The sequence below is a fragment of the Sorex fumeus genome, unplaced genomic scaffold (assembly GCF_029834395.1).
Source record: "Sorex fumeus unplaced genomic scaffold, SorFum_2.1 ptg000009l, whole genome shotgun sequence".
NCBI classification, from domain to species: domain Eukaryota; kingdom Metazoa; phylum Chordata; class Mammalia; order Eulipotyphla; family Soricidae; genus Sorex; species Sorex fumeus.
In genome coordinates this window covers 11,320,818-11,348,366 of record NW_026606066.1, presented here as the reverse complement: position 1 = coordinate 11,348,366, position 27,549 = coordinate 11,320,818, and the positions used below count along the sequence as shown (strand labels likewise).

Sequence of the window (27,549 nt, the reverse complement as noted above, 5' to 3'; positions counted from 1 at the left end):
ACCACATTTTGGACATGAACCTCATATGCAATCCATATAAATAGCTCTCTAATTCCCTCCATCACAGCAGCAAGTCATGTGAGCCCTTATAATCCTCCACCATCCTCATGTCCTTCCCTGCAGCTTCAAAAGAAAAACCATTTTTCATGTTAAAGCTATTCTGGACTTAGTGTAGACCTCTATAAGCCTCAATTTTCTCATCTGTGAACGCAACCCACTTCCTATAGATAGTGAAGTTTAAAACTTGTGAAACACTCATAAACCAAACATCTGCGATAATAGGTGTTGCATCAAAGTCAGCCATTATTTTTTACCAACTTTATCAGTAAGAGCTCATTTTCACACAATGATTTCAATTTGTTTTCATGCATTCACAGTGCGCTTACATTTCTCTTGCCTTAAAAAAAAAACAATTTTCTGTTGATAATTTCAGTTCTGGAGATCTTTTTTCTAAACTCACTATTCTTTCAAAACAACACACCTTTTTTTCCTGACCAAATTTTTTCTGCTTGGTTCACACTTACTGCTTTTATTTATCATCTTAATCACCGTCTCTTCTTAATACCAAACTCTGTTAGAACGCTGTGGGTCCCTGGAGATAACCAAAATCATTCCACCAAGAGAATTCTCTCCCTTTGCTCTTTTCCTTTCAAACTCCGGAGAGCAGTGGGCACTAATGGCAATGCTTGACCTTGAACAACTTAATCAGTTACCAAGCCAGAATCAGAATTCTCGCTTAAGAAAAAAAATCAAGCCTGTTAAATGAGGCAAACACTTGACAGATATTACAGTACCCCTTCTTCTGTCTTTACCAATATATGGTTTGCCATAAGGTGGACCGGGGTGAGGGAGGGAAATGGACTCCCAAGTGTTGGCCAGAGATCCAGGGCCACTCCTGGTGATACTTGGAGAACCAGACCGAAAGGGTCAACGCTACGCCCAAGTATGCAGAGCTGCCTGGGCCCCACTGTACTGGGAGCCAGCGGGCTGCCCAGCAGGGAGCCAGCAGGGCTGCTCAGCAGGTACTCGGCTCCAGGGTTCCACCCACTCGGCGATTATACTCACTCAGTGGCCACGTGATGCGGAGGCAGAATCAGTATCTGGCACGTGCTTGTGCCCTAAATCCTGTACTATTTCCCAGGCTCCTCTGGTCTACTTTTTATAACCTCTTGCCTTCCAGACCTTTCAACGAGTATCTTCCTGTTTCTTTCCAGATGCTTCTTTCAAATTACCATTGTGCCCCATCCCTCTGGGATCTCCAAAATTAGTACATGTAGAGGAGCATCTATCCATAAAGCTGATCTGTTTTTGTCAACAATGGTATCTAGTCTGTGATGCAATCACATAGCTCTTATTCACATTATCTTTTAAGAGTTTTGACTTATTTGCCCCATATTGAAATTGTCAACAAATCACCTACCTTTTCAAATATCTCTTTTTCTCTTCATTCATCCTGCCACTAAACTTTATCCCCTCAGGTCTAGCGACCAGTATCTGGATATATTTTTTTTTATTTTCTTTCTTCTTTTCCGTCCTCTAGGCAGTATGAGTCTTAAAACCTTCTAGCACTCATTACTTAAAACTTGAGGACTCCAAATAACTCTGGCTTATACTGGCTGACACTTAATCATGAAAATTAAAAGAGTTTTAGAAGTGTGGATCAGTTTATTTTAATATAACCTGGAACCAGGGACATGACTCAGCAGTAGAGTTCCTGCTTCCCAGGACGAGTCACTGGGTTCAGTACCAGTACTGGATTCAATCTCAGAACCCCCAAGCCCCAAGACATTAATGAAAATTTTTTACCCCTAGTGTGAGGGATTGAACCATGTGTTTCACACAGACAAGGCAAATACTCTAGGCTGAATTATATCTCCAATTTTTTTTTTTTGCTTTTTTGGGTCACACTGGGCAATGCACAGGGGTTACTCCCGGCTCTGCTCTGCACTCAGGAATCACTCCTGGTGGTGCTCAGGGGACCATATGGGATGCTGGGAACCGAACCCGAGTCGGCTGCGTGCAAGGCAAAACGCCTTATCTGCTGTGCTATTGCTCCAGCCCCACATATCCAACTCTTAAATCATATTTTAAATAAAAACTATTCTTCAGTTTAAAACATTAGTTTTAAACATATATATTAAAAAATACATTAATATATATTATTATCAATGATTATATATTACATTGACACTTTTTTAAGGGGAGCCCTCTCCAGTGGCCAGGGATGGCCAGGGCTATACCTGGTAGTGCCTGGGAAACCGTACAGTGCTGGGGATCAAATCTGAGGCCGCAGATACTGGGAAAATGCTGTAGTCCTGTGAGCTACCTAATGAGTCTCTAAATATTTAAAAATTTACTTGGTTTGGGGGCCCATGCCAACTGATGCTCCAGAGTTATTCTTGGCTCTGCATGCAAGGATCTTTTTTTTTTTTCGCTTGTTGGGTCATACCTGGCAATGCTCAGGGGTTCCTGCTGGCTCTGCACTCCTGACATTGCTCAGGGGACCATACGGGATGGCAGGGATCTAACCCAGGTTGGCCCTGTGCAAGGCAAACACCCTACCTGCTGTACTATCACTCCGGCTGCTCAGAAAACACTCTTGGCAGAGTTTGGAGGACCAAATGAAATGCTGGGGATTAAATCTGGATCTATCATGTGCAAGGCAAAGACCTTATGCGCTCTATTATTGCTTGGTCCCTACATTTTTAAAAATAGTCATCATAACCAACAGTGCTTGAGCTTAGCAGAATGATAGTTCCTTGATGCTCAGGGGTTTTGGGGAGTCTATTTAAGAGTTCTGACTTCACAGATGTTAGCTGTATTCTTGGGTCTGCTTTTGTATTCAGTCTATTGTGATGTGTTCTTTTGGCTAAAACATGTGAAGTGTGGCCTCAGAAAGACATGCAGATGAAAAGGGAGCTGACATTAATTCAACAGCTCATCAAAACCTGACAGACAGCAATTTATTAAAGGTTAGTTCCAATGCTAACTCTATCCATATCAATGAACTTTTTTGTACTTCGTTACAGTCAAATCCAATGGCCTTTTTCATGCTTCAAACGTATTTTGATCCATGTAAGATTTTGTATCTTATATTGGATCATTTGGAAAATGTTGGATTTGCAGATCTTGCAGAGGTTGGCACATTTTATTGTACACCACCAAAATATCACAGTCATTAATATGACCACAGATTTCAACAGAAAAGTCATGGGAGGCCACCAAGTTCAATGTGACAGATGCAAATTCCCCAAAATCTAATTTTCACTTGAAAGGTCAAATTTTATCTTGGCCAACTAATCCTGTCAGTTTTTTTCTTAAATGAAATGGCATGCTCATTTTGTTCCTTTTGAAGAAAATGTATGTCAAATACTCAATTCTGAATAACCACAGGTTATGAGCTACTCTTTCAAGGAAAACTGATGCTCTATTTAAAAAATAAAAGACTTGCTCGGCTTGCAATTCAGACAACTGCACATGTGGCTCCAACTTCAGAGTACTTCCTGTTCATCACACAGAATATTTAAAAGATGGGTGGGGTGAGGGAAAGAGTGCAGGGATTAGGTGCATGCTTTGCTTGTGCAAGTCCCTGAATACCCTGGTTACTCAAGCATTGATCTCTCAAGGCCCCCAAGCACCTCAAGGTGGTCATGGTGATCTCCACTACCAGGAACAACCAGCGTAGCAACACTGAGCGTTAGCACTGAAACCTCTAGTCTGGTAGGCTGAGTATCATTGAGTCCCCATACTTGATTCTAGAGAAGATGACACTTGGTACTTGAGATCACTGCTTGGGATCCAACCCCCCGCCCCCAAAGTAAGATATGAATATTTAAGAGTCAAGACCTATATTACATTCAGTAATTTCAGTATGTTGTCAGGAACCTTTACAGAATATTATTAGTTGCTGTTGTTTTAAGGGCTCAGGGATCATTCCTGGTGGTGCTCAGAGGAAATTGTGTAGTACCAGGGATTGAACTGGAGTTAGTTGCATGCAAGGGAAGTGCCTAAACCTTCTTCTAGCCCAAATTATTATTTACGACACAAGTATGTGGTGGTGACCTTCACCTGTTACTGACTAAAGCATCAAGAACTGTTAACTACTTTTGCATCATCATTGCAATGTCATTATGAAAAATGTTTTGACTGACTGTGAATACTTTCAACAATCTTAGAAGTCCACAGCTCACCTTTTCAGAACATAAGCTCCCTTTTCTTAAAAATAACCATAATTGCATATACATCTCCACTTAGTGACTGACCTCTCTTCTTTCCTTACTTGCCCTACTTCTGGAATATGAAGGATCTTCACCAATTTTATTTCCTTATCACCTATCTACAACTTAAACTCCTTCATGTTTACCATCTAAAACATCCTGAAAGACATAGTACTTTCGAGACCTAAAACAGCAGTAGTTTAGTTCTTACCCCGAGTTCTGTACTTAGGGGTCACTACTGGAGGTGCTTAGAATCTTAGCATATGTGGGTTTCAGAATCAAACCAGGGTCCACCACAAGCAAGAAAAGTGCCTTACCCCCTTTACTAACTGTCTCCATAATAGTAAATTATTTCAACAAATTTACTTGAAAATTTCTGCCTTTGCAGTTATTTGCAAGGATGAAACAGCTCATGAATAAAATACAAGTTTCTCAATCCTCTTCTCTCAAATAACCTTCCTAGTCTAATCACCTAGTAAGTATTATGAGGTTCCTTCTAAGAAAATTTCACATTCTTTTCATTTTGCCAGGGCTCCTAAATAGTGATCAGGAGGCTGGTGATCTCCCAGAGAATGATCTGGGCCAGGCTGAGAGGGTTTGACAATTCTCTTACCGGGCCATGAGATGCTGCTCAGGCCTCATAGAACCAGGGTCACAAGAGCCACACTGACCAATGCTTGGTGGGCCATGAAGTGCCAAGGGTCAAACTTGGTGCTTCAGTCATGTAATCCTGCCATTTAAGCTATCTTTCCATCTCCCCTGTTTTTTCTCTTGAGCCCCATTTGATTTTTTTACTGTTTACTAATCACTTTTTTGCCTAGATATACTTCTAACGTCTCAAACTCACCACACCTGAAACTGAACTCGAGCCTAAGCAGATGGACTTCCCCTCCTCCATGTCCTCTTTAAAGAAACCTCAAGCCTAGGCATTACCTTTCTCATATGACTTCTAGGTCCTCGTAATTCTTTAAGAAATCTTCCCATTCATCACCTCTTCTTTCTGGAACCAGTTCTATTTTGAGATCTCCCTTTCCCTATTTCTAAGATCATTTCCTAATCATTAGTCTCTTTCCTGTTTCATGCAATCCTACATACACGTGGCTCAGGAAATCTTAAGACACAGTTCCCATTAGTCCTTCCATGTAGAGAACTTCCATAAACACTGGATTCATCACACAGCTTGGATTAGTCACCATTACTTCCTACCTTCTATCACGGTCATTCTGTATACAGGTCTTTAATCCCTAACCAAACTAAGTCTTCCTGAAGAAAGAGTGTCCTATGCTTGAGAACCAACTTCAAGTAGCATGCAATAGTGCTTTTAACAGCACAAGACTGTGATTATTTATTCAAAGGAATATACATGACCAATACTCATCTCTCTTTAACACATATAAACCAAGTATATCCCTTTACTACGCTACTTTTTCCTAAAACCTTATTCAATCATTGACTAAAAGGTACATCGCCACTTTAAGAAGCTGAAAATTAAATCATAAGAGCAAGGTTACCATTTGGGAAAGAAGGGGAAATACAATTACGCTGGATGGTGGGGGGGGCGGGAAGGAAGGTGCAAATCTAGTGGTGCTCAGAGGTCATTCCTGGCAATGCTTGGGAGACCATATAATGTGGCTTGGATCAAACCAGGATCAGCCACAAGAAAGTCGAGTGTCTTAACCCCTGTACTATCTCTTCAATGCCAAAGTTGCATTTCTTAGTCTGATAGGTATCTTTATTATTTATGCTTTTTACATTCACTATATCTTTTTGGATGTCTGGAATAACAGAAATGTACGTACTTAGGCATATGTATTAAAAATAAGTCCCATTCTTCCCCCCAAAGTTTTATTACATTTAATTATTCTGCAGTTTAATATGTGCTTTACTTTTGAACCAGATTGCCAAAAAAAAGTTTCAACATATTTGAGATTGATCTTCATGTGGCAATGACTCATGAGACTAAAACTTTCTCACCCCTCCCCATCAAAGCTTGCTCAAGCTAATGATAGACTGAAGCAAACCTAAATGGATTATGATTGCCCTTAATGCGAAGAAATATACCTGTGATCCTATGACAATTGAAAAATCCTAATTTGGGTTTTTGAAATTTTTTTCATTAAGGCAGAAGTATTGTTTTATAAGTGGCACTTTCCCCACCCCACCCCCTCACGCCCCCCCAACCATATGTTGGTCTAGCAAGAGTAAGCTTATTTGTGAAAAACTTACTCTGTGTGATACACAGCTTACTGGGACAAGTTTGACAGGAAAAGTGAATTGCATTTTGAGAACCCTATTAAGTCACTCTTTTTTGCCCAAGTAGAAAATGCCACTTTTCAAAAATATTTTAAAATATCTGAGAAAGTAAAATGTCTTTCCTTAAAGATGTTTCTAAGTGAATACAAATTTTAATAAACTATAAACTGTAAACTTAGCTTACAGTAAAACAAAATCTACTTCTATCATAAACTTCATTTCCCAGATGATTAAAATATTCAAGCTACATATAAGTACAATTGCCTATAAATTAATAGACAAATTCAAAGTGTTCATTGTTTTGTTTCACTCTGATTAAAATTTCAAACAGTTAAGAATCAGATGGAGCTTTTTTTTTTCTTTTTGGATCACACACAGTGATGCACAGGCATTACTCCTGGATCTGCACTCAGGAATTACTCCTGGCAGTGCTCGGAGGGCCATATGGGATGCTGGGAATCGAACCCAGGTCAGCCACATGCAAGGCAAATGCCCTGCCCACTGTGCTATCGCTCCAGCCCCAGATAGAACTTTATGGGAGCTTTATGACCACAAGAGATTGCAATTTATCTTGGGTAGGGTTTTTCAAACACTTGGGAAGATCCTGATATTGCTAGAGTTGACATGAAATTTAAAAGCATTTTACAAAAAAGTCCTTAATAATTCAGTAAATACTGACATATTGTTTACTGACACTTTCCAGAAAAGCTTCTCTCTCGAAGACTTAAAAATTCCCAAAGGAAATATGGAAAACATACGTCTGAATTTGAAATTAAAACTTAAGTGATGATGCTGATATTAAAACCTAAGAATTAAGAGTTTGTCCATCATACTTCTATACATGCTGAAGTTAACATGAAAACTTAATTAGTTCTAGTTTGATACAGCTTTTCCTTTAGGTTCAACGACCTGGACACAAAATTTATGCTTTAATATGGTAGACTTAATTAACCCCACTTAAATTTAAGGGGCTCCCTGGGAATTACAAAACACACTATCCTTTACTAATTGTCAACTTTAATTCTACTAGGCAACCACCTCCTCATCAAATGACAGACAACTCTGTTGGGTCGTCCACCAACATTGTGGTAACCCTGGCCAGGAGTCCACAAACATGAACTATACCTTTTCCTGTCCTAGCTACAAGAGGGAGAACATATCCTGCTCACTAGTTCAGCGAAATGGAAACTCTGGTTCACAGGCACAACCTAGGTATGTCATAATTTTAGTCTCCTTGGAGACGGACAATGCTGAATCCCACAGCTCAGGTCTCAAGAGGGAGGGTGCATGCAAAACTGCAGGTGAACCCAGCCATATCAGCCATTGTCCTTGAATGTTGCTCAGACAGTAACCAAGATGATGATGCAGCCTCTCCTCAAGAAAGTCAATTTTACATTGGGCAAAGGGAGAAAAGCTGATGAAGGAAACATTTAAACTGTCTCTAAGCACAATAAAAATCCTAAATCCCTCCCTTACTCTCACCCCAGGGGAGTCCTAAACTCTAGAGAGGATCTCAACAATACTCCCAGCCAGGGAGGAAGAGGTTAGTTACATCATGGAGTGGAGACCAGCCAAAATGCCAGGAGCATAACCAACCTACCGGAACTTCAAAGGCTGGGGGTGGCAGGTGGGAATGAGGGCAGGTTTACTCTGAAATGGACACACAACTCTGAAAATACGATTACTGATATTTACTGCAGAGGAACAGGTTTTTATTGCCCTTTCAACACCTGGGATAGAAAGAAGAGGCCAGATGGGACTGCCAGAGGAACATCCAGCCTGCAAGAACTCACACCTAAGAGGACCCTAACCAGACACTTTTTGTGGACTCTCCCTTCTTCATCCTCCCCCTTCTCAGCACCACTCCAAGGGGGGATATAGGTCTTAAACCACACACAGTAACTGCACAGAAAGAAAAAGGGTAGAATTAATGCCAAGAAAGAGGCAAGAGTATTTCTTCTGTGACCATAATGCCTGCTCCTGACTCATCTATTTCTACCCATCCCAAATTTGTCTCCCCAATTTTTCCTTTTGTCACAGCCAGTGGTACTCAGGGCTTACTCCTGGACTTGCACTTAGGTGTCTCTACTGATCATAAGTGGGTTGAACCAGGGTCAGTGATCAGCAAGGCAAGTCTTCCTGATTCTCATCTTTGGCTGCCAACTTCTAACTTTACTCTCATCAATAGTATCCATGCCACTTTTCTACATGCCATGGGTTTTCTTCCTTTTAGTTTTGGGGCCGCATCCAGTGGTGTTCAGGAATCACTCCTAATTACTGATCAGGAGGATCTTATAGGGTCCTGGGAATTAAAGTTGGGACAGTTTAATGGATATATACTATATCTTGCACATATATCTTATGCAGTCAAGGTATACTATCTCTCTAGTCACCCCTCCCTACGTCCTAATTTTAGCTCAACTTCCCACCAGCCAGCAGCAGTAATAAGACATGCACACAGTGGTAAGAGCATGAAAAAAACAGCACCCCTCACCACCTGCAGCTCAGGGCAGAAGAATGTCAGGTCTGCCAAAAAGGAAATAAAGTGAGCTGGCCTAAATATTCTTGTAGCATTACTGAGTAGTCTTTGTGTTCACCTGAGGGCAAAATACACATCTCCACAAAGGTCAGTATTACTACTATTTGGGGGTTTTGGGTCACACCTGACTATGCCCACGGGTCACTCCTAGAGGTGCTCAGGAAACCATATTATCAAACCCAGTAGGCTGCATGCAAGGCAAGTGCCTTAACTGCAGTACTATCTCTCTGGCCACAGGCCAGGATTCATTATGTTTCTGTCTTTAAAAAAGGGGGGGGGCAGAAGAAAGGGAAGAAAAGGGATCTAAGTTCACAAAATACAAATTAAGGAATTAAGGACCAACACATTGTGAATTGGGCCCCTACGTGCCCCCCATCTTCCCTCCCCCCCACACACACCTCAAAGGGAGCAAACACAGGCAAGTTCCTTAGTGGACTTAAACCCAACTATCAATACATTTATAAGCACTAGCACTATCCTCCCATTGTTCATTGATTTGCTCGAGCAGACACAGTAACGTCTCCATTGTGAGACTTTTGTTACCGTGTTTGACATATCGAATACGTCACGGGGAGCTTGCCAGGCTTTGCCATGCGGGCGAGATACTCTTGGTAGCTTGCTGGGCTCTCCGAGAGGGGCAGAGGAATCGAATTCAGGTCGGCCATGTCGGCCGCATGCAAGGCAAACACCCTACCCGCTGTGCTATCACTTCAGCCCAGTACATTTATAAAAAGTTGTAAATTCATAATATCTGTTACAGACATTTCCAGATATAAGGTAAAGATATAATGGTCATCATGAGAAATATTAACTTCTCTAAAAATAACTTTAAATGTTAAAAAAAATTTTTAAAAAACTACCAAATGCTTTTCAGAAGGGTGGTTACTGTTAAGTTTTGATCAACTAATTTTTGGCCAAATTTTGTTATCAAAAATTCTAAAATGATGGTATAGAGAAAACAAAACAGTCTTGGAAGTACTACACTGGCTGGCTTTTCCTGTTCCCTCAATGTCAGGAGGCCAGAATCAAAAGAAAAGAAAACTCAACTGGCAAAATGTACATGCACCGAGCTATTCCTCTACTCTGCACATAATTCCAAGAATTTATATTAGCTTAATAGACCTTGGTAACTGCCCGAAGAAAAACACCCTCCCAAACACATTCATTTGAGTAAGGCATTCCTGCACGAGGCACTCAAATTTCACTGACAAATGGAGGGCCATTATGCAAAAATCTTCAAGGAGGGAGAAATCACTGAAAATATATTCTTACCATTCTCACTGGGCTCTGCTGGCTTGGCCACTTCTCTGAACGGAATTATAACTGCATCCCCGGGCACTCTGGGGCTTTCCACATACTTGGGCTTCCTGACGGGACCTGTAGTGGGAAAGATCTGAGTGTGGCTAATTTTTTCCAGATGCAAACAAAGCTTCAGAATGTACAGTGTGTGTCCTCAGCAAGACCCAAATATGTCTAAAGGAAGAGCCGGCCCCTTCCCCTCCCCTGAAAACACACACACACACACACACACACACACACACACACACACACACACACACTCATTTCAGCACAGACTCGGGAATGTCCAGTCTGTGCTGCCAAAGAAGACATGGGTAAGCTGAGCTTCGAAAATGTAAACTCTGACATAAACAAAAGCTGCTTCTTTTTTTTTTTTCCTGTGAAGTCTGTACAGCTGTCTTCCGTGTATGTCAAGTCAGTAATTTTTGACATGTTCAAACCTGGGCAGCTTGTGGTAAAGAGTTTTTATATTTGGAATTTTTTTCTAACTAGGACAAAGACAGTTGGGTTGCTTGGTATCTCCAAAGTCAGGAGGCAAGGATTACGAGCAGCCAGTCATAATATCAACACACTCTGAGTAGCCACAGAACGCAGGCATTTATCAGCCCGGTGACGCATGGCAATTGTGTGGCGGAGAAGATGACCGCTTTCTTGGCAGCTGGCAGGGCTGTCTTCAAATATGCACAGCAGCCAGCCTAAAGTGCAACCGAGAGACCCGAGAGCCTCGTACTCATCTCTCTCACTGCTCTCTCCACCCCAATTATCAAAGGAAAGCTTAGAGTTCTTAACAAGACAGAATGGAGCCCTCACACACTGCTGGTAGAAAAATAAAAATGCAGCCACGTTGGAAAACTAAAGCTAAATCCAGTTATCATATGCTACAACTCCACATCTACACAGATGTGTGTTCACACCAAAACCTGTACATGAATGATATAGCAGCACCATTAATGCTGGACAAACGCCCAACAACTGATGACAACCAAATAATATATTCCCTATGTTTATGATGTTTCACACAATGGAATAGTAGTAGACAGTAACAAGAAACCGAGTGCTGATTTACTCTGCAATGTGGATGAGATGGGAAAATACCATGATAACTTAAAGAATTCAGTCCCCCAAACCCACAAATTACATAGTGTCATTTAAAAGCAATGTCTAAAATAGGCAATCTATAGAAACAAAGTATGAATGGCTGCTGGAGTGTGGGGTATATGGATTTAGGAGGATGGCTAAGGAATCGGAAATTTCTTTTTGGAGGATAATAAAAATGTTCTGAAAATTGTGGCAACGGTTGCACAACCCGTGAATGTATTAAAAATTACTCTTTTCACTATAAAGAATAAATTGTATGGTATGTGAATTCTATCTAAATTAAGCTGCCTTAAACACCCCCACCCTACAAGGCAGCCTATCCTTTAAGCATCACATTATACTTTGGTCCAGAATCTTCTACCTGACTGCTTTAGTTGCCTTATATTTAAAGTAAGCTTTTAGGAAAGCAACAGAGACAGGTACTTTATATCTGTAAGGGAATGTGAGGTAGGGGGTGGATCAGACAGGGACCATGGTCCTCCTCCTGCTCAGCCTCCAGTCACATCCCCATCCCTCTCAAGGGCTCCTTTACAGAACACTGGCGGGGGGGGGGGGGGGTGACTTAGGCAGATTCTGAGCAGCCTCCCACGCCAAACATCTTACACTACAAGAACTTGCATTTGGAATATAGCTTATGGTGAGAGATGCTGCCATCTAAAGGCTAACTGCAAAACCCACAGCACTATGAAACTTGCCCAACTGGCATGCAGTTAACACACAACATGCATGCACACCTTACAATTGGCTGTGTTATCGAAGGAGCTTATAGTACTTGATTAGGAGCAGTAATTTCTCAAACTTTAAAATGACTGGTTTTAAACGGGATTATGTAGAGTTTAGTCATATGGATGTTTTCATAATGCATTTACCCTCATCACAAAGGGTATCTTGGGGGATTGTTTTTTTGGAGGGAAGGCACAAAACTGATGGTGCTCAAGGGGTACTTCTGGCAGTGGGTTCAGGGATCACTCTTCATGGTACCTGAAGGACCACGAGTACCACCTGCAAAGCATGCACCCACCCTTTGGGTATCTCTCTAGCCCAGAAAGGGATTATAAAAATATGTGCAGTGGGGAGAGATAAGCAAGAAGAGGGTGGGAGGAGCTAAGATATTTTCTATGGAAGAGACTGAAACCACACAGACGGGCCTAGATAGACCCAACAGAGGGGAAGCACTAGGACTAGTACAAGAATCTTTCTATACATTTGCTTTCCAACACAATCCTTGTGGGGTAGAATAATCATTAAAATCACTAGTATCTCTTCCTGTTATCTGTTTTTTTCCAATTAAAGAACTTAGGGAAGGTAGAGCTCATTATTATTATTATTGTGTAGTGACTTGAACTATACCAATCAACAATAATGCTCCTTAAGAGATATCTGTAAGTCTCTGCTCACCTAATTCTTCAGGGAACAGTGGCATCAAACCTAAATAGATCTACTTCCAAGCTCCAATCTACCCATCACATATGCCCTTCAAAAATATTCCCTAAGTGCTACCTTAAAATGTGGTTATGAGTGGCTGAAACACCAAACCCCAATGTCACCCAGAGCCCTCTGAAAGCATCCATATTCATTTACTCACTTATGGATGTATTCTGTTCAAGAGCCCAACCACTAGTGATAAAAAGAATAACATGTAGGAGTAAGGTGTTAAAAGCAGAGTCTGAAGTGGGGCAGACCGAGGTTCAGATGCAGCCGCCCCTCCCACCCTCCCCAACTCCAGTGGCAATAAGTCCAGAGAAGACTAAATGTGAGCCTCCTGCCACAAGGGTATTTTGGGGGATTGTTTTTTGGAGGGAAGGTACAAGGAAATCCATGAGAGTAGAAGCCAGGCTAGTCTGGTTCAGTGAACAGTGATGCTCCATCTAAAGAAAGCCTAGAATGAACCACAGCAAATAAAGCCAAGAATACACACATATTTAATTCAAACACCTTTTCTCCTTTCTTTTTTTTTTTGATTTTTGGGTCATACCCAGCGAGGCTCAGGGTTTACTCCTGGCTCTGCACTCAGGAATTACTTCTGGTGGTGCTCTGGAGACCACGTATGATGTCAGGGATCAAACCCAGGTTCGCCACATGCAAGACGAATGACCTACCCACTGTACTACGTTGTACTATCACTCCAGCCCCAAACGCCCTTTTCTCCAATCCATTAAACAAGTGTCTCAAGGCACACATAAAGAAAAAATTCAAACGGTTTTCAGTTCGTGTAATGTACCACCACTTAGCACTTTGCAACCAGAAAATCTACATAAAACATGCAATTCTAGAAAACTTTAGAAAACCCATAAAGAAGGCCAGAGCAGTGAAATCTTCCACCATCTAAGTATCCATATTCCTTCACTATATAGTCAGGAAATCTTTTATTTGTTCTTGTCTCTCATCTCCTCTAACTTTAACTAGTTGAAATATTATGAAGTGACTAAACTACTCTACAATGGAATCCTTTTTATTTAAATTGCTTCACACAAACAGCTGAACCTCAAAGGCAATAAAACCCAATAAATGTATAACTACAAAGATTTTATTCTTTCCCCCTCAATAACTCATTAGAGAATTTGTGTGCGCTTTCTATCAAACATAGCAGATAAACCCTCATTTGCCTTCATTTTCTCTCAAAACACCAATAAAACTGCAGTAAAGGGATTTCAGAAAGACCAACAAGGAAAGGAGATGAACACAGGCAAGTAACCCAGCTTCTGAAAGTGAGAAAACAGACTGCCAAGGAGCTATGGGTTAAGAATGCCAGAAAATTTGAGGGGGAAAGAACAGGGAGAACTAGAGGGAAGGGGGAGGGGAAACCTCAAGACACCAGACACCTCTGAAAGTCCAGGCAGGGGTTGAGGTGGGACAGAGAATTAGGATCTCAGCTCAAATAAAATCCAGTCAGACAATGACCTTCTCCTCACCCTGCCTGCCACAGAAACCCTCTCCCAGTCAAGGGACATCTGTCCCTCATCCTGGTGGCTGCAATTTTCTCTAGAAAGGCTGAATCTTATAACTACGCTGTCTCAAGAGCCACACTTGAAAGCTAAACTGAAAACAAAAACAAAAACAAAAGGTATTCTGTAAGATGGTGGAACCCTGATGGGTTCCCATGTGAGAACGCTCATAGCAAGCTTGCAATATAGGAGGGCATTCCGCTCCAGGGAACTTGCTAAGAGAAAAGACATAAAAACTCCTCAGTTTAGAATATGGCCTCAAAGAAATTGCAGGCTCCTGACTAACCACACTTCCATAAAGTCTGCACTCAACACACACACACACACACACACACACACACACACACACACACACTCCTGTGAGTCTTCTTGTAGTACCTCCTACCAAAATGGATCACCAATCAAGAAAAGATCCCATCCTGAAAGAATGTCACCAAAATGGGTTGAAAAACAGAACTCAGGCATCAAAGAGAAAAGAGGAATGTCACTCCAGGAAAAAAAAAAAACCCAGATCAAAAGTTTCCACCGCAGCAGGACCATATAACATGGAATACACAGGTCTCAATGCTGTCAGCTGAGCCGACTGAGTGCGACACAAGGCCCACTGCAGGCAAAAGCAGTCAGGAGGCACTGCGATCCTCAGGCACAATGCTTTCCATCTATTGAACCACAACACACACACTTCTATGCCAGTGAGTGGAAAAAAACTACCCCTAAATGAAGTTGCCCATCCCTGATGCAGAGATCAAAACTCAAATATCCGTCTCACCAACACCTTCTTCTTAGGAGAAACCTACCCTGCATCACTATACACGTCTTTTTGCTCACCAAGAAATGCCCCACACTCCCAAGCAAATACATTAAAGCAAATTAATCCCCAACCCGGCTTTATGAAAACCAAGTCACACACTGTCACTGCTCTCCAAATTAACCAGAATATTGTACTATGTAATAAGCATCCAGAACTCGTTACATTATAAGACAAGAGGCTCTTAAGAAGACAAGACTGTCAGACTCAGCTTGAAAACTGGCTCATCTGCAAGCCAGCTCGGTTCCCCATCACCACCTCCTCTTCCTCCCATTGCTCGTGGGCAGCTGATGTGTGGCACTCGGACAAGCAGTTTTAAGTTTCATTAGGCACAGGGATCACATGCAGCCTATTAAAATGCAGGTTCTGGTGGGTGAACAGGCACCAGGGCTTCAGTTATACTTATGATGTGGGTGAGTGGTATAGCCATATACCCAAAACACAGACTCCACAAAACTGAAAACATGAGATCTAAGCTGCAACCACTGAAAATTTATAACATGCCTGTTAAGTTGACAGGCAGGGAGGGGCAGGTTGGGAAGGGGAGGGAATCTGGGTACACTGATGGAGGGAAGTTGACATAAGTGAGATTGGTGTTGAAATACTGTATGCCTAAAACTCAACTATCAGGGCTGGAGTGATAGCACAGTGGGTAGGGTGTTTGTCTTGTATGTGGCCGACTGGGATTCAATTCCCAGCATCCCATATGGTTCCCTTAGCACTGCCAGGAGTGATTCCTGAGTGCATGAGCTAGGAGTAACCCTTATGCATCACCGGGTGTGATCCAAAAAGAAAAAAAAACACTCAAAACAAAAAACTAAAGCTCAGCTATCAATAACTTTGTACATCACAAATAAAAATAAAAACTGAAATAAAAAATGCAGGTTCTGATGTTCTTTCATCAAAAGAGGCTAGAAGCATGCCCAAACTTTGGCAGCAAGGACCTCTAGTATGCAGCATACTGATTGGGATGGGGAAGGGTCCTATAACCCCCCCCCAACCCCCAACTGCCAGGCCATTGTGAAGAGGAACCTGGGACTACTTAAGGATGGGGCATCAAACTGCCCCATTTCACAAGGTTTAAACAAAAAGGTGTACAATTCATAGTGACTGTTCATCACAAATCTGTATCAGCTTTACCTTCCTACCCCAACCTACACAAATGTGAGGAAGAGACTCTCAATGTTAATGGGCCCTTCAAGGTAAAGAAACACAAAATGCGCACTATAATGTTAAAGAACTGTCAACTTGCAGGTGCCCAGCACAGAGCCTGTGCAGAAGAGCCCCCAGCTGTCCCCAGCTGTGGGCCTGGAAGGGGGCAGTGGCCCACTGATCACCACATTCTCTAACCTCCCAGCACAGCTTTCTCCATGTTCAGTCTTCTGCCTCTGTGTGCATTTCCAAATATACCTTCCCTATGGACACTTTTCCTACTCTTTTTGATATTTTAATCACATAGCTGACTATTTTGCTGCTTAGAAACTACCATATAAGGAATATTTTTTAAAAAAGGAATGGCAAGAATAAACCAAACTGGGCTTTATCTCCAGGCAGTAAAAAAAGAGAAGGGCTGGGGTTACTTTTCATTTCTTAGTGTTTCAGTTAAAAATAATGACATATCTATATCTATATATAGACATATCTGAAAGCAATATTTGGAAGGCAGAGCACCTGAGGCTACTTATTGCATTTAAAGTAGAGCTTACATTTTTCATGACATCTGGAGACTATGAAAAGTGACACTTGTGTTATCAATCATTTTAAAGATTTTTTTTCCTTTTTAGTATCTTGAACTTTAACATTAAAGGTTCCCGTCAATTTTATCTAGTCTAGGTTTTCATTTCACATTGGAAAATGTTTACAACAAGACGAGAAAAATAAAAGAGAGGCGAGTAAAAAGGTTATATTTGGTGAGGGGGCCACTTTATTACTAAAGCAAATGTCATTAAACAGACAATTCCAAGCCAGCCATAAGCTGTAATCAGCTATCAGATCACAGACTTGGGTTTTTAGGGAGCATAATTCCCAGGCAGTTTTGAAGTCTAAGACCTCTTCCAGAGTATCTAAAAAATAGAAAGTATAGGGGGTGGGGTGAAGGGAGGAGTCATGCAAATGAACAAGAGGTTTCTAGTATGAAGGCAAAAGGCTAACAGATGTGGGCTGGCCGGTTACTGTCCCTCTCAAAGTGAGAAAGCAGGGGAGGGAGGGAGGGAAAGAGAGAGGTGGGCAGGGGCGGGAGGGGGGGGGGAGAGAGAGAGAAAAAGAGGGGAGAGAGAGGAAAAGAGAGAAAGAGAGAGAGAGACAGAGAGAGAGAGAGAGAGAGAGAGAGAGAGAGAGAGAGAGAGAGAGAGAGCAAACTTACAACACAATCTAGAGTGCCAGTCTGATGGCAGGATTCACTTGATGGAAGAAGGAGCCAGATGATAAACTGAACCAGTTCAACAGCCTTGGCCCAAGGAAAGGGCATTTTCAAGCACAGTGTGTTATCTGTCACTTGGGGTTTCTCTTGCCAGAAGCAGGGATGCAGATGTGAACAAAAATCTAATGCTTGAGGTGGCTTTGGTCTGGGAAGTGAAAGAGAGGACAGCATGGGGCACCTATCATCCAACATGTAGCGGGTGGGGGAGGGGTGGGCAAACCAGTTCCCAAGAGAGTGGTGCCTCCCCCCCCACCATCCCCCAACTGCTCCAGCAGCTTCAGAGTCACCGTCAGACTACATGTGACAGGCGCTTCCCTGAGAAGAGGAAAGTGCAGTGTGACTCACTCTCTCTGTGGTCTTGTCCATTCCGGAAGAGGGGTGGGGTCTGGGTAAACTCAGATCATAATTCTATGGAAGGGAATGAGGAAGGTGAGAGAAAAACACTGCTGGGGGTGACTGAAAGACAGCAGTCAGACACCGCTCTCAGGAAGCCTTTCCACTTCAAGTCCCTTGTTCTTAAGAGTGTTGGCAGGACAGGCTGCTTCTGTACATTCAGGTAATGCAACAGGCACTGTGCTATCTAAATGTGCACACTGGCATTAAAATGCTTAAATCTAGAAGGAAAACAGGATATAAAATGGAGTCATACATTGTTTGTTTGGGGGCCACACCCGGAGGTGCTCAAGGCTTACTCCTGGCTCTTACTCATTGAGTCACTCTTGGCAGGCTCAGGGGACCACATCGGATGCTGGGAATCTAACCTAGGGTGGCAGCTTGCAAACAGGACCTGCTGTACTATCTCTCTGGCCTCCTATATTCTTTGCAATAAAACATCATTACAATAAAAGTTAAGGCTGGGAAAAGCACTCAGCAGTTAAACACTTGCACGTGTGCGGGTTTAATCCCCAGCACCACCCACACCCACCCCCCCACCCCCACACACACGCAGTCTAAATAAATGTTGATAAATATTTTCAATCCTTGGGTTGTGGTGTGTATGTTTCTAACACTTGTGAGTATGATAAAATCACCCAAGCAAAGGACGCTTTCTTCCAGTGCCACTTTGGTAGAAAAAGCTGTATCTTTAGTGTTTTCATTTTTATGTACTTTAGATCATAAAATGAACTGGTCAAATTATTTATTTACTTGCTATATAAGCTATCTGCCACACATCCACTGTGCTCTAGGCACAGAGTGAGCACATGCCCCTGACACTCTGCAGCTGAAGGGACAAGGGGCTTTATTGCTCTGCTGGAATTTTATTTCCAAACACTTCAACAAAAACAATGAGACGTAAATGTGTCAGCAGGCTTTCATCTACCACCTAAAGTCAAAGAGTTGTCTTTGCCTGGAATACAGAGGGTGTGTGTGTGTGTGTGTGTGTGTGTGTGTGTGTGTGTGTGTGTGTGTGTGTGTTGGGGGCGGGCAGAATCTGAGACCAGTTGACAAGCTTTTAACCAAAAGGCTGCACTGGGGAGCAGGCCACACACAGCAAGCAGCAGATTGGTCAGAGAGCCCTCCTTTATCACCAAGCAACACCAAGGCCACACCAAGGAGCACATTCACGAATTCAAAAGGGCTTTCACCCCTGCTAAAAGACTATTAACAAAAAGTCCCTAACCTAAGTGTCCCCTAACAAACCTAGAGAGGGCAGGACAAAAGCAGTCCTTGTGTCTCTTTCTCTATTGGCCAGAACGGCCAGATCAGGACCACCCCATCCTCCCCTGAGGCACACACAGGCACACTCCATCCTCACCCCACATAGGGGTCCTCATGTTCTATATAGCAGAGAGAATGACAGAAGAAGGAAACATCTGAAATTAAGTTCCATCCCCACTCCCTATTAAAGTGCTCATCCTGCCATATGCATAATAAAGCTAATCCCACCTATGCCCAGGGTGCCAAGATCAAAGATAAAGAAAGGCTAGAGAGCCGCAAAGCCAACAATTTCTATAGACAAAGAGCTATTTTTTAAAAAAAATGCTGCTCTAAAGGAAGGATCAATGCATTTAGTTACATTAAATGAAAAGTTGATCCATGGACATCAGTTACAGCCTGATAAGGATGAAATGACACCATTAAAGGGCCAACCTTGGCACACTGAGTGGAATTAAGACACTTTGATCATCCCAAACTGCCAGTGACAATGCAGATCATCTGACACTCTGTAGGAATCCAAAAGCACAAACTACCTTGGGAAATAGTTGGTATTTTCATATAAAAGTAAATACGTATCATATGAACAAGGAATTTCCCAATTAGATATTGATACAAGAGAAATGAAACTGTGTTGACCCCAAAACTTATCAGCACATATTTACAGCGTTTATTTAAAATCACTCCAAGCTGGAAGTCACTCAAATACCCCTCAACTGGTGAACAGAGTAAGTGCAATTATATCCAGTAAACTAATACTTAGCAGGAAAGAATAAAGAAGTATTGATACTTAAGACAATTGAATGAATTTCAAAGAAGTCAGAGAGAAAATGCATTCCATTTATACATTCAAAGGAATGCAAACTATAGTTCTGGAGAACCAATCAGTGACAGCTAAGGATGGAGCTGACTACCAAGGTGCACCATGAAGGACTATTTGGGATGAGGGATTTTCTTGCACCACTTGTGGCCATGGTTACATGACTCCATGCATTTACCAAGGTTCACAGATCTGCCCAAGAAGTGAGTCTTTTTCCTGTGTAAATCAAATTACATATAAAAAACAATTAAAATTTTTAAGCGGGGTAGGCTGAGTTTGGGGTGACAATCTGCAGAGAGTATGACTACTGCTTCAGGAAACCTGTTTGGGTAAATGCCTCCGACCCAGCAAGAGGGAGAAACAGCCAGATGCCAGCCCTGCCATCTATCATCTCCTTTCACTTTGGGGAGTGACGCTACTTCCACTTATTTTCAATAGGTCACTGTTTTTAAAAAGTATCCAATACTTGGAAAGAATCCAAAAAGATTACGGGATATTCCTTTAGTGAGGTGACGGGAATTGTTTTTCTAAAGCAGGTCCTCCAGGATTATCTCATTCTATAGATGCAAACTCCTGGATTAATTTTCTAGTGACTGGAGTGTTTCACAGCTCCGCAAATTACCAAAAAAAAAAAAAAAAAAAAAAAAAAAAAGGAGAGGAATGCAAATGATTCCTGTCCATAGCAAAGCAAATGAGCTTTGTCTGGCAGAGAATATAAATCTCTGTAATACAAATTCTCATTTAAATCATCTTAACATCGTCCTTGCTCCCTTGTTAATTAACATGCTAAATAAAATGGTTGGCATATAACCTTTTTATATTTGCATGTCACATTTCTTCCTTTTTTGAAAACTATACTTTAGCAACACAGAACATTGAATAAATAGAAGACGATTTTCCATGGCAGGTAGATAAATGCAGCCTCTGGGGAGAAAGCAGGTGACAGGCGGGATTTCAGGGAGACAGAAGAAAGGAGCCCTGCAGCTGGTTCTTCTCATTCCTGCTCTTCTCTTTTCTTCTGGCAAAAAAATGAAGACAGGCTCGCTGGTACTCTAACAATCACAGCAATCCATGAGGTGACCCAGCAATTGGAGGGTGGGGCCATCTGATAAAGCCCCCCCAAAAATAGTTCTACTACCTCACCAATGGAACATATGAAGGGTATTTATTTGCTAAGGGTGTGGAGGGGTACATCCTGCAGTACTTAGGGGTTATTCCTGGCTCTGTACTCAGGATGTGCTGTGGAGACCATATGCCACGCAAGGACTGAACTGAGAATGGTAGCAAAGGAAGCCCCTTACTTCCTTTACTATCCCTCTGGCCCCTGAGGGCTCTTTGTATTTGGAGAAAATGATTTGTGGCTGTGGTTAAGATTTTCAGCTGAAGAAATCATCTGGATTGTCCAGGTGTCACGAAAAGCCATCACAAGTAACACCACAAAGGAGAGGAGATTAGATGGCCACAGCAATAGAGAATGGAGTGATGTGGCCAAGAGACATTCCCCAGGAGCCAAAAGAGACAAGGAACAGACCCTGCCCAGAGCCCCCTGCAGGAGTGCAACTCTGGTGACTCCTGGAGTTCTGATGTCCAGGCTCTGGAACGGCAGGGAAATTAATTTCTGCTGTTAGAAGCCACCAAGTTTGTGGTCATTTGTTTCAGAAGCTCCAGGGAACTAATCCAGATGATGAGCACCAAAACAGGTGCCTGGTTCCCTAATACAACCTTCAACTCTTATCTACTGTCTTATCAAGACTTTGAATACTTACCTTTGTGGGGTGGGTGGGGGAATGTGGGGGTGAGTTGTTTCTGGTCCACACTCAAGTGCTTACTCATGCTGCTCAGCACAGGCATCACTCTTGGCAGGCTCAAGGGGCCATATGTGGCACCAAACCTGGGTCAGTTGCATGCATGGTAAGTGCCTTACTAGCTATAGCATCTCTCTGGCCCTGGGATATGCCACTTTATCTTGTCTAAGGTACTACGTGTGTGACTCTTTTCCTACTTGAATCTGAGGATTGTCACAACCATGATCACTGTGAATTTCTGGCCTCACCTGGCCTGAGTTCATGAATACTAGTTGCTCTGCATCAGCAGCAAGAATAAGAAATGAATAAAAGAGATAAGCTGAACCCCAAATATTGATAAAAAGCAATGCTACATTTAGAAATATCTTGTCATCATTGGCATAGTCAGGGAACATATCTGGCATAAAAATTTCTTTGTTTTTGAAATGTGACACAACAGAGTATCTGTCTTATTTTTGTGGTTCCTATTTAAACATGTCATCTTTAGTTTTAAGTGAAATCAGATTTAAAATAATTTCAAATTAAATCATAAACATAAAGTCTGTATATTGAATTTTAGAGCTTATAGAGAGTCATGTTTTAAAAATTAACTGTAATATACTGAGTGGCAATTTGGAACCCTGATCATCTATATACAAAATGCTGCTCTCAGACATCTAAAGGCTTTTTTAATGGTCTCTCCTCTGCAAAAAGTCAGTCTTGTATTTACAAAATGCTCATTGGCAAAAGCTCAAGATTCTCTCATGTTAAGGGGAAAAAATGGAAAAGCACATTCTTGTGACTCAAGTCTACCACTTGCCTACTACCCCTCCTTCCACCATCCTGAATCTCCCAACAAGGCTAGCCATCATATTTCTGGTTCTTCAGCTGAATTCTAGAGCCTTCCCTGTCCCCAAGTGATATGCATGTCCCCACCATGGCGCAGCAAAGTGACTCACTCCTCTACGGACTAGGTGAGAGAAGAGGGCAGTGCTCTGCTAAGACCCTTTCTGAGTCAGGAGCAGCAACTACACAACATTGACAGGCCATACTCAGTGGCCACTGAGGATTCTATAAATCCCAGCAGAGGATTCTATAAATCTCAGCTGAGAGATAAAGCCAAGCAAAGGGTTAGGCTCCTGTGCCTGAGGCAAATGTCCTTCTTTCACCTTTTGGGTGAGGTGTTCACTCTAGAATGCAAGTGATTTCCATTATTGAAAACTCTTCTCAGAAAACATTAGGAAGCTAAGGCAGAAGCAGCAAAGTGGTATTCTGGGACTTAGGCTTTTATCTCTTTCGAGTCTGAACAGAACAAATCATACTCAGAGATGACATAGGCAACCTGTGACACTGCTGACAAGGAGCCAGATGAAGAGACCCAGGCAGGGCACATCCTAAGACTTGAGGAACATGGGGACCCAGTGGCCAACAGCCATGAAGAATGTACCATCCATGCCTGTGGGGCTGAGCCCAACCAAAGGCAGGCTGGGTGTGTTTTTTTTCCTTTGCTTTTTAGGTCACACCCGGAAATGCAGAGGGGTTACTCCTGGCTCATGCACTCAGGAGTGACTCCTGCCAGTGCTTGGGGACCATATGGGATGCTGGGAATCAAACCCAGGTCGGCCACATGCAAGGCAAACACCCTACGCACCGTGCAATTGCTCCAGCCCAGGTTTTCTTTTAATTACTTATAGTCCAGGTTCTAGAGAATTTTTCTTATGGGTTAAACTTGGCATCAAAGCTCCCTGGTTACTTTCACCTCCCCTCACTCTCAAGAGCTGGTTTTGATTAAATTTTGGAGTCCTGATTAACATTGATTTATTACAACAGAAGGAGTGGCTGTTTCTTGATTTTAAAAAAAGGCAAAGCAAATTTGCTAGGCTGAAAATACTAATCTACATCTTATTAGCACCTGCAATCTGCCACCAGGTCAACTACAAGGCCAGATTACATTAGTCCAACTAGCCCCCCATCCTCAACCCCCACCCCCCACATTTGAATTCTCAACACTGCTCCTTAGGGTGTGAGCACTCTGGCAGGAGAGAGCTGCGAACAGCAGCCTGCCTCAGTCATCCCCATCATGGCAGGCACCAGAGAGCTCCCTGTCTACTTTCCACACAGACTTAAACATCTTAGGCACGAGTGAAAAAACATCTTAAAACATCTTGGCAAAGAACAATTAAGCCATTAAAGTAAATAAATCCCCAACCTGCCTTTAGCCAAAGGCGGGGGTGGGGGGTGGGGGGAACAGGTTGAAGAGATCTGGGGTTTCAATATGCTGTACTTTTTCTACCTTGGCCATTAAAGCAGTTTTGAATAATCCAGTGGTGCTGCTGCGGGTAGGGACTGAGCGGCTATAGGAAGCTGACCTGAGTTTAGACAGAAAGCCAAAAGAACTACTGGAAACTGTAACTATTTTAAGTATTTACTTTTTATGTAACTACATTTAAGGGCATAAAGTACCTTTAGGAACTTAAAATATCCTTTCTTAAAGTACTTCAGCTACTAGACAACCTTGAAGGAGGTGCACAGATTTCTGGGAAATTGTTCCTAGAGCACACTGCTCCTCAGCATCTATCACAAGGTGGCGCTGTTTCAATGCTAATTTCAGAAAAATGACAGGCAACCTCAACCATCAAGACAACAATACTTGGACCTTTAGAAACTTAAAGAAGTTCAGAAAAGCATGACATCCAGAAACACAAGTTTTTAAAGGTTCCCTCAAAAACCATATATGGTTAACAAATGGACCATAGTCTGTTCAACAAATTGAACTGCTAAGGCAAGTAATTCTCTGTCCCCATCTTCGACTGGATCTTAAGAGAATTACAGATTTGGACTCTGCACAGGCAGTTCAGCCTCACTTGGACCAGCAGAGTGGAGGAAGAAAGAAGGGCTACACGGAGGGAGCTGCACCACAGAACAGCATTCCCATCTCATCTATCTCTGACTCGACACTGACATTAAATGGTGATGAGGTGCTAGCTCTCCCATCGGAAGGACTCCAAATAATTCACATGAATCAACTGCAGGGGCACCCTCAGTCCACACACCTCCCCACATGTGTGCTGTGCAAAGGGACAGCTCATGAAGGGGAAACAACGGTGGGGCTGGAGAGACAGCCCAGGGCCGAAGGCACTTACTTGTCTGGCATATGGCTAGCCCTGCTTTGATCTCAGCACCATAAGGTACCCCAAGCATCATTGACTATGGCCCTGGAGGACCCCTGAGCACTGCCAGGGTGGCTCGAGGTGATCCCGATCCCACAGGGACAGAGCAGCGTGACATCCTCAGGTCCTTGTGTTGAATTGCTGGCCCAGTTGGCCAAAGAATTGCAGGGAGGAACTCTTAGGCCTCCTGAACACCATGAGGAGCACCCCTCCCACTACAGAGAAAGACTACTGTGAAGACATATGGCAACCACAACCTTAGCCAGCGACTGTCACAGTGCTATAACAGTCATGTTGCATGAGAAGGGCACTTTGATTTGGGGGCTTTTCTCCTCCAAGCCCAGCATTCCAGTCTATCATGAGAAAAACCCAAGACAAGTCCCCAACTGAGGGACTTCCAAAAAATACTAGAATAGCATGCCTCAAAACTGCCAAGTTTGTAAAAAGCAAGAGAAGTCTGAAAAATTCTCAACCAAGAGGGGACAAAGGATATGGTGAGAGGTGGGAGGGAACCTTGGTCACTGGTGGAGGGTTTGGAGTTGAAGCACTGGATGTCCAAACCTGAGTGGACTAAGGGGATGTTATCCTGGATAGCAGAACTAAAGAAATATAAGCAAGTAACTGACTTTAGTATGTCATTAGTAATTAGTTGTGGCAATGCATTATAGTAATGTACTATTAATAACAGAAGACATTCCATGTGTGGTCTATGGAAACTACCCTTGTCACTTTTCTATAAATGCAAAAATACCATAAAAGAAGAAGTTTACTTTAAAAGTTCATCCATAGCTGAAACATTAACTCACAGGAGCCCTCATATATAAGGAAAGACTAATATTTAGACTATATTCCTCAGAGTCCTTACTATCCACCAGAGAGTGAAGAGCTGAATTGTGGTTCCTCTAAATCCACATGTTGTCATCCTAACTCATACTTAGTACTTCAGAACGAGAGTCTATCTGGGGACTCAGACTTTAAAGAAGTGATTAAATTAAGAAAAGGCGGGGGTGGGCATACTTCTCATAATCCAATATGAGAAGTGTCCTAATAAGAGGAAATCTGGACACTGAGAGGGCAGAGGTTAAGGACCAGACTGTGACACTGCCGGAAAGTTAGACAGCTGAGAGCGCACCCCTAGGGGACAGCCCTTTACCCCAACTGCTGTAAGACAGTTCCTGTTGAGGACAGCAAAGTGGGGAGCCTGCGCTGGCTGGAGCCATTGCGCACTTTCATACTGTCCAGTTCTCAGGGACAAACACATCACAACAACCTACCGATTTCTGTTTCTAAAACTTGCCTAAATCAACCTTTGCCTCCATCTGTTCTCAAGTCCCAATCAAGCTGAACAATAAGATGTATAAAAAAGCCACCACCTTGAAACCCAAGTATCTCTACCTGATCTCTAAGACAGCCTGGTCCTGCAGACACAGTGAGCTCTGGCCTCTGCTCGCGGTCCATGTCCCTGCCCACATCCCTCGTGGACCTCCCAGGGACAGTTTTCCTCCAAGTTCCTGTTTGGCACACCGCCCTGACTCGTGGTCAAGGCAGTCTTCCCTCCGCTGCACAGAGAGAGTCTTGGTCCCCTTTGGGAGGGGTGAACACTGCACTCACATCCATGTCTCTACCATCGGCACCATCTCTTTGAGGTGGGAGTTCCCTAGAATTTAGGGCCAAGTATTTATTTACCTTTTTATCCACCACACCGCTAGCACAGAGCCCAACACAAACAAATGCTGTCATAACCTTGTTTGTGGAACTTCATGAAATCACTGAGTGAGGGAAAAATTAAAAACAACCAGAGTGCCTTTGAGGACATTCAGGAAAATTAAGGTCACCACCCCATAGCCATATCCACTACATAATATCTTTTTATAATGAAAGGGATCCTGGAAAAACTTCTTGCCAATTTAGCTGCCAAGAAGCCCAAGAGAACTAGGGGAAAGGAGTTCATAAGAGCACTAGTCCATGAAAAGGGGCTATTTTCAGTAAAGGTCAACCAACATGCAAACTAAGGAACTGCAAAGTACAAGAATAATGAAAGAGTTCAAAAGCAAACAAAAGACCTGATTATCTTAAGTAGTCTTCTAGAAAGATTCTCATTTCAAGGAAAACAAATGGGTTGTGCACAACATATTTTTATTTTTCTCTCTTCTATCACGAAGAAATCTATGAGTAACTGTGAGTTTAGTCAAGACAGTGCACCAATACTGAGTTACAATTGAATTAATTATGTGTTAATAGGGGCCACTGTGGTGATGGGAGGCATGCTAGATGACGTGGGTCAAGTAGTATGGATCTGATGGCTCAGTGTCCAATCCAGCAGTGCTTGGGGACCAGGCTAAGGTAACTGGGGGCCAGAGGACCATGCTGGGGATCAAACTCAGGGTCTTGCATATACTAGGCATATGTTCTACTATTTGAGCTAACTCACTCACCATTTTTCTGCCTTAAAAAGATCTTAAAAAGTTGTCATTCCTCAACTGCTTATTATAACATAAGTATAGAAAGAAATGTACAGTAAAAGCCAAAATTACTAAGTCT

At 42.5% G+C, this 27,549-nt stretch overlaps 1 protein-coding gene across 3 annotated transcripts in view; it reads right to left on the bottom strand.

Annotated features, from left to right (window-relative positions):
- TANC1 (tetratricopeptide repeat, ankyrin repeat and coiled-coil containing 1) overlaps window positions 1–27,549 on the bottom strand; it is a 262,094-nt gene that overhangs the window by 83,965 nt on the left and 150,580 nt on the right. For all 3 annotated transcript variants that reach the window (XM_056110165.1, XM_056110166.1, XM_056110167.1), the window contains exon 5: window positions 10,282–10,386. In XM_056110165.1, coding sequence (XP_055966140.1) covers window positions 10,282–10,386 — 105 coding nt within the window. The remainder of the gene's footprint in view (window positions 1–10,281; window positions 10,387–27,549) is intronic.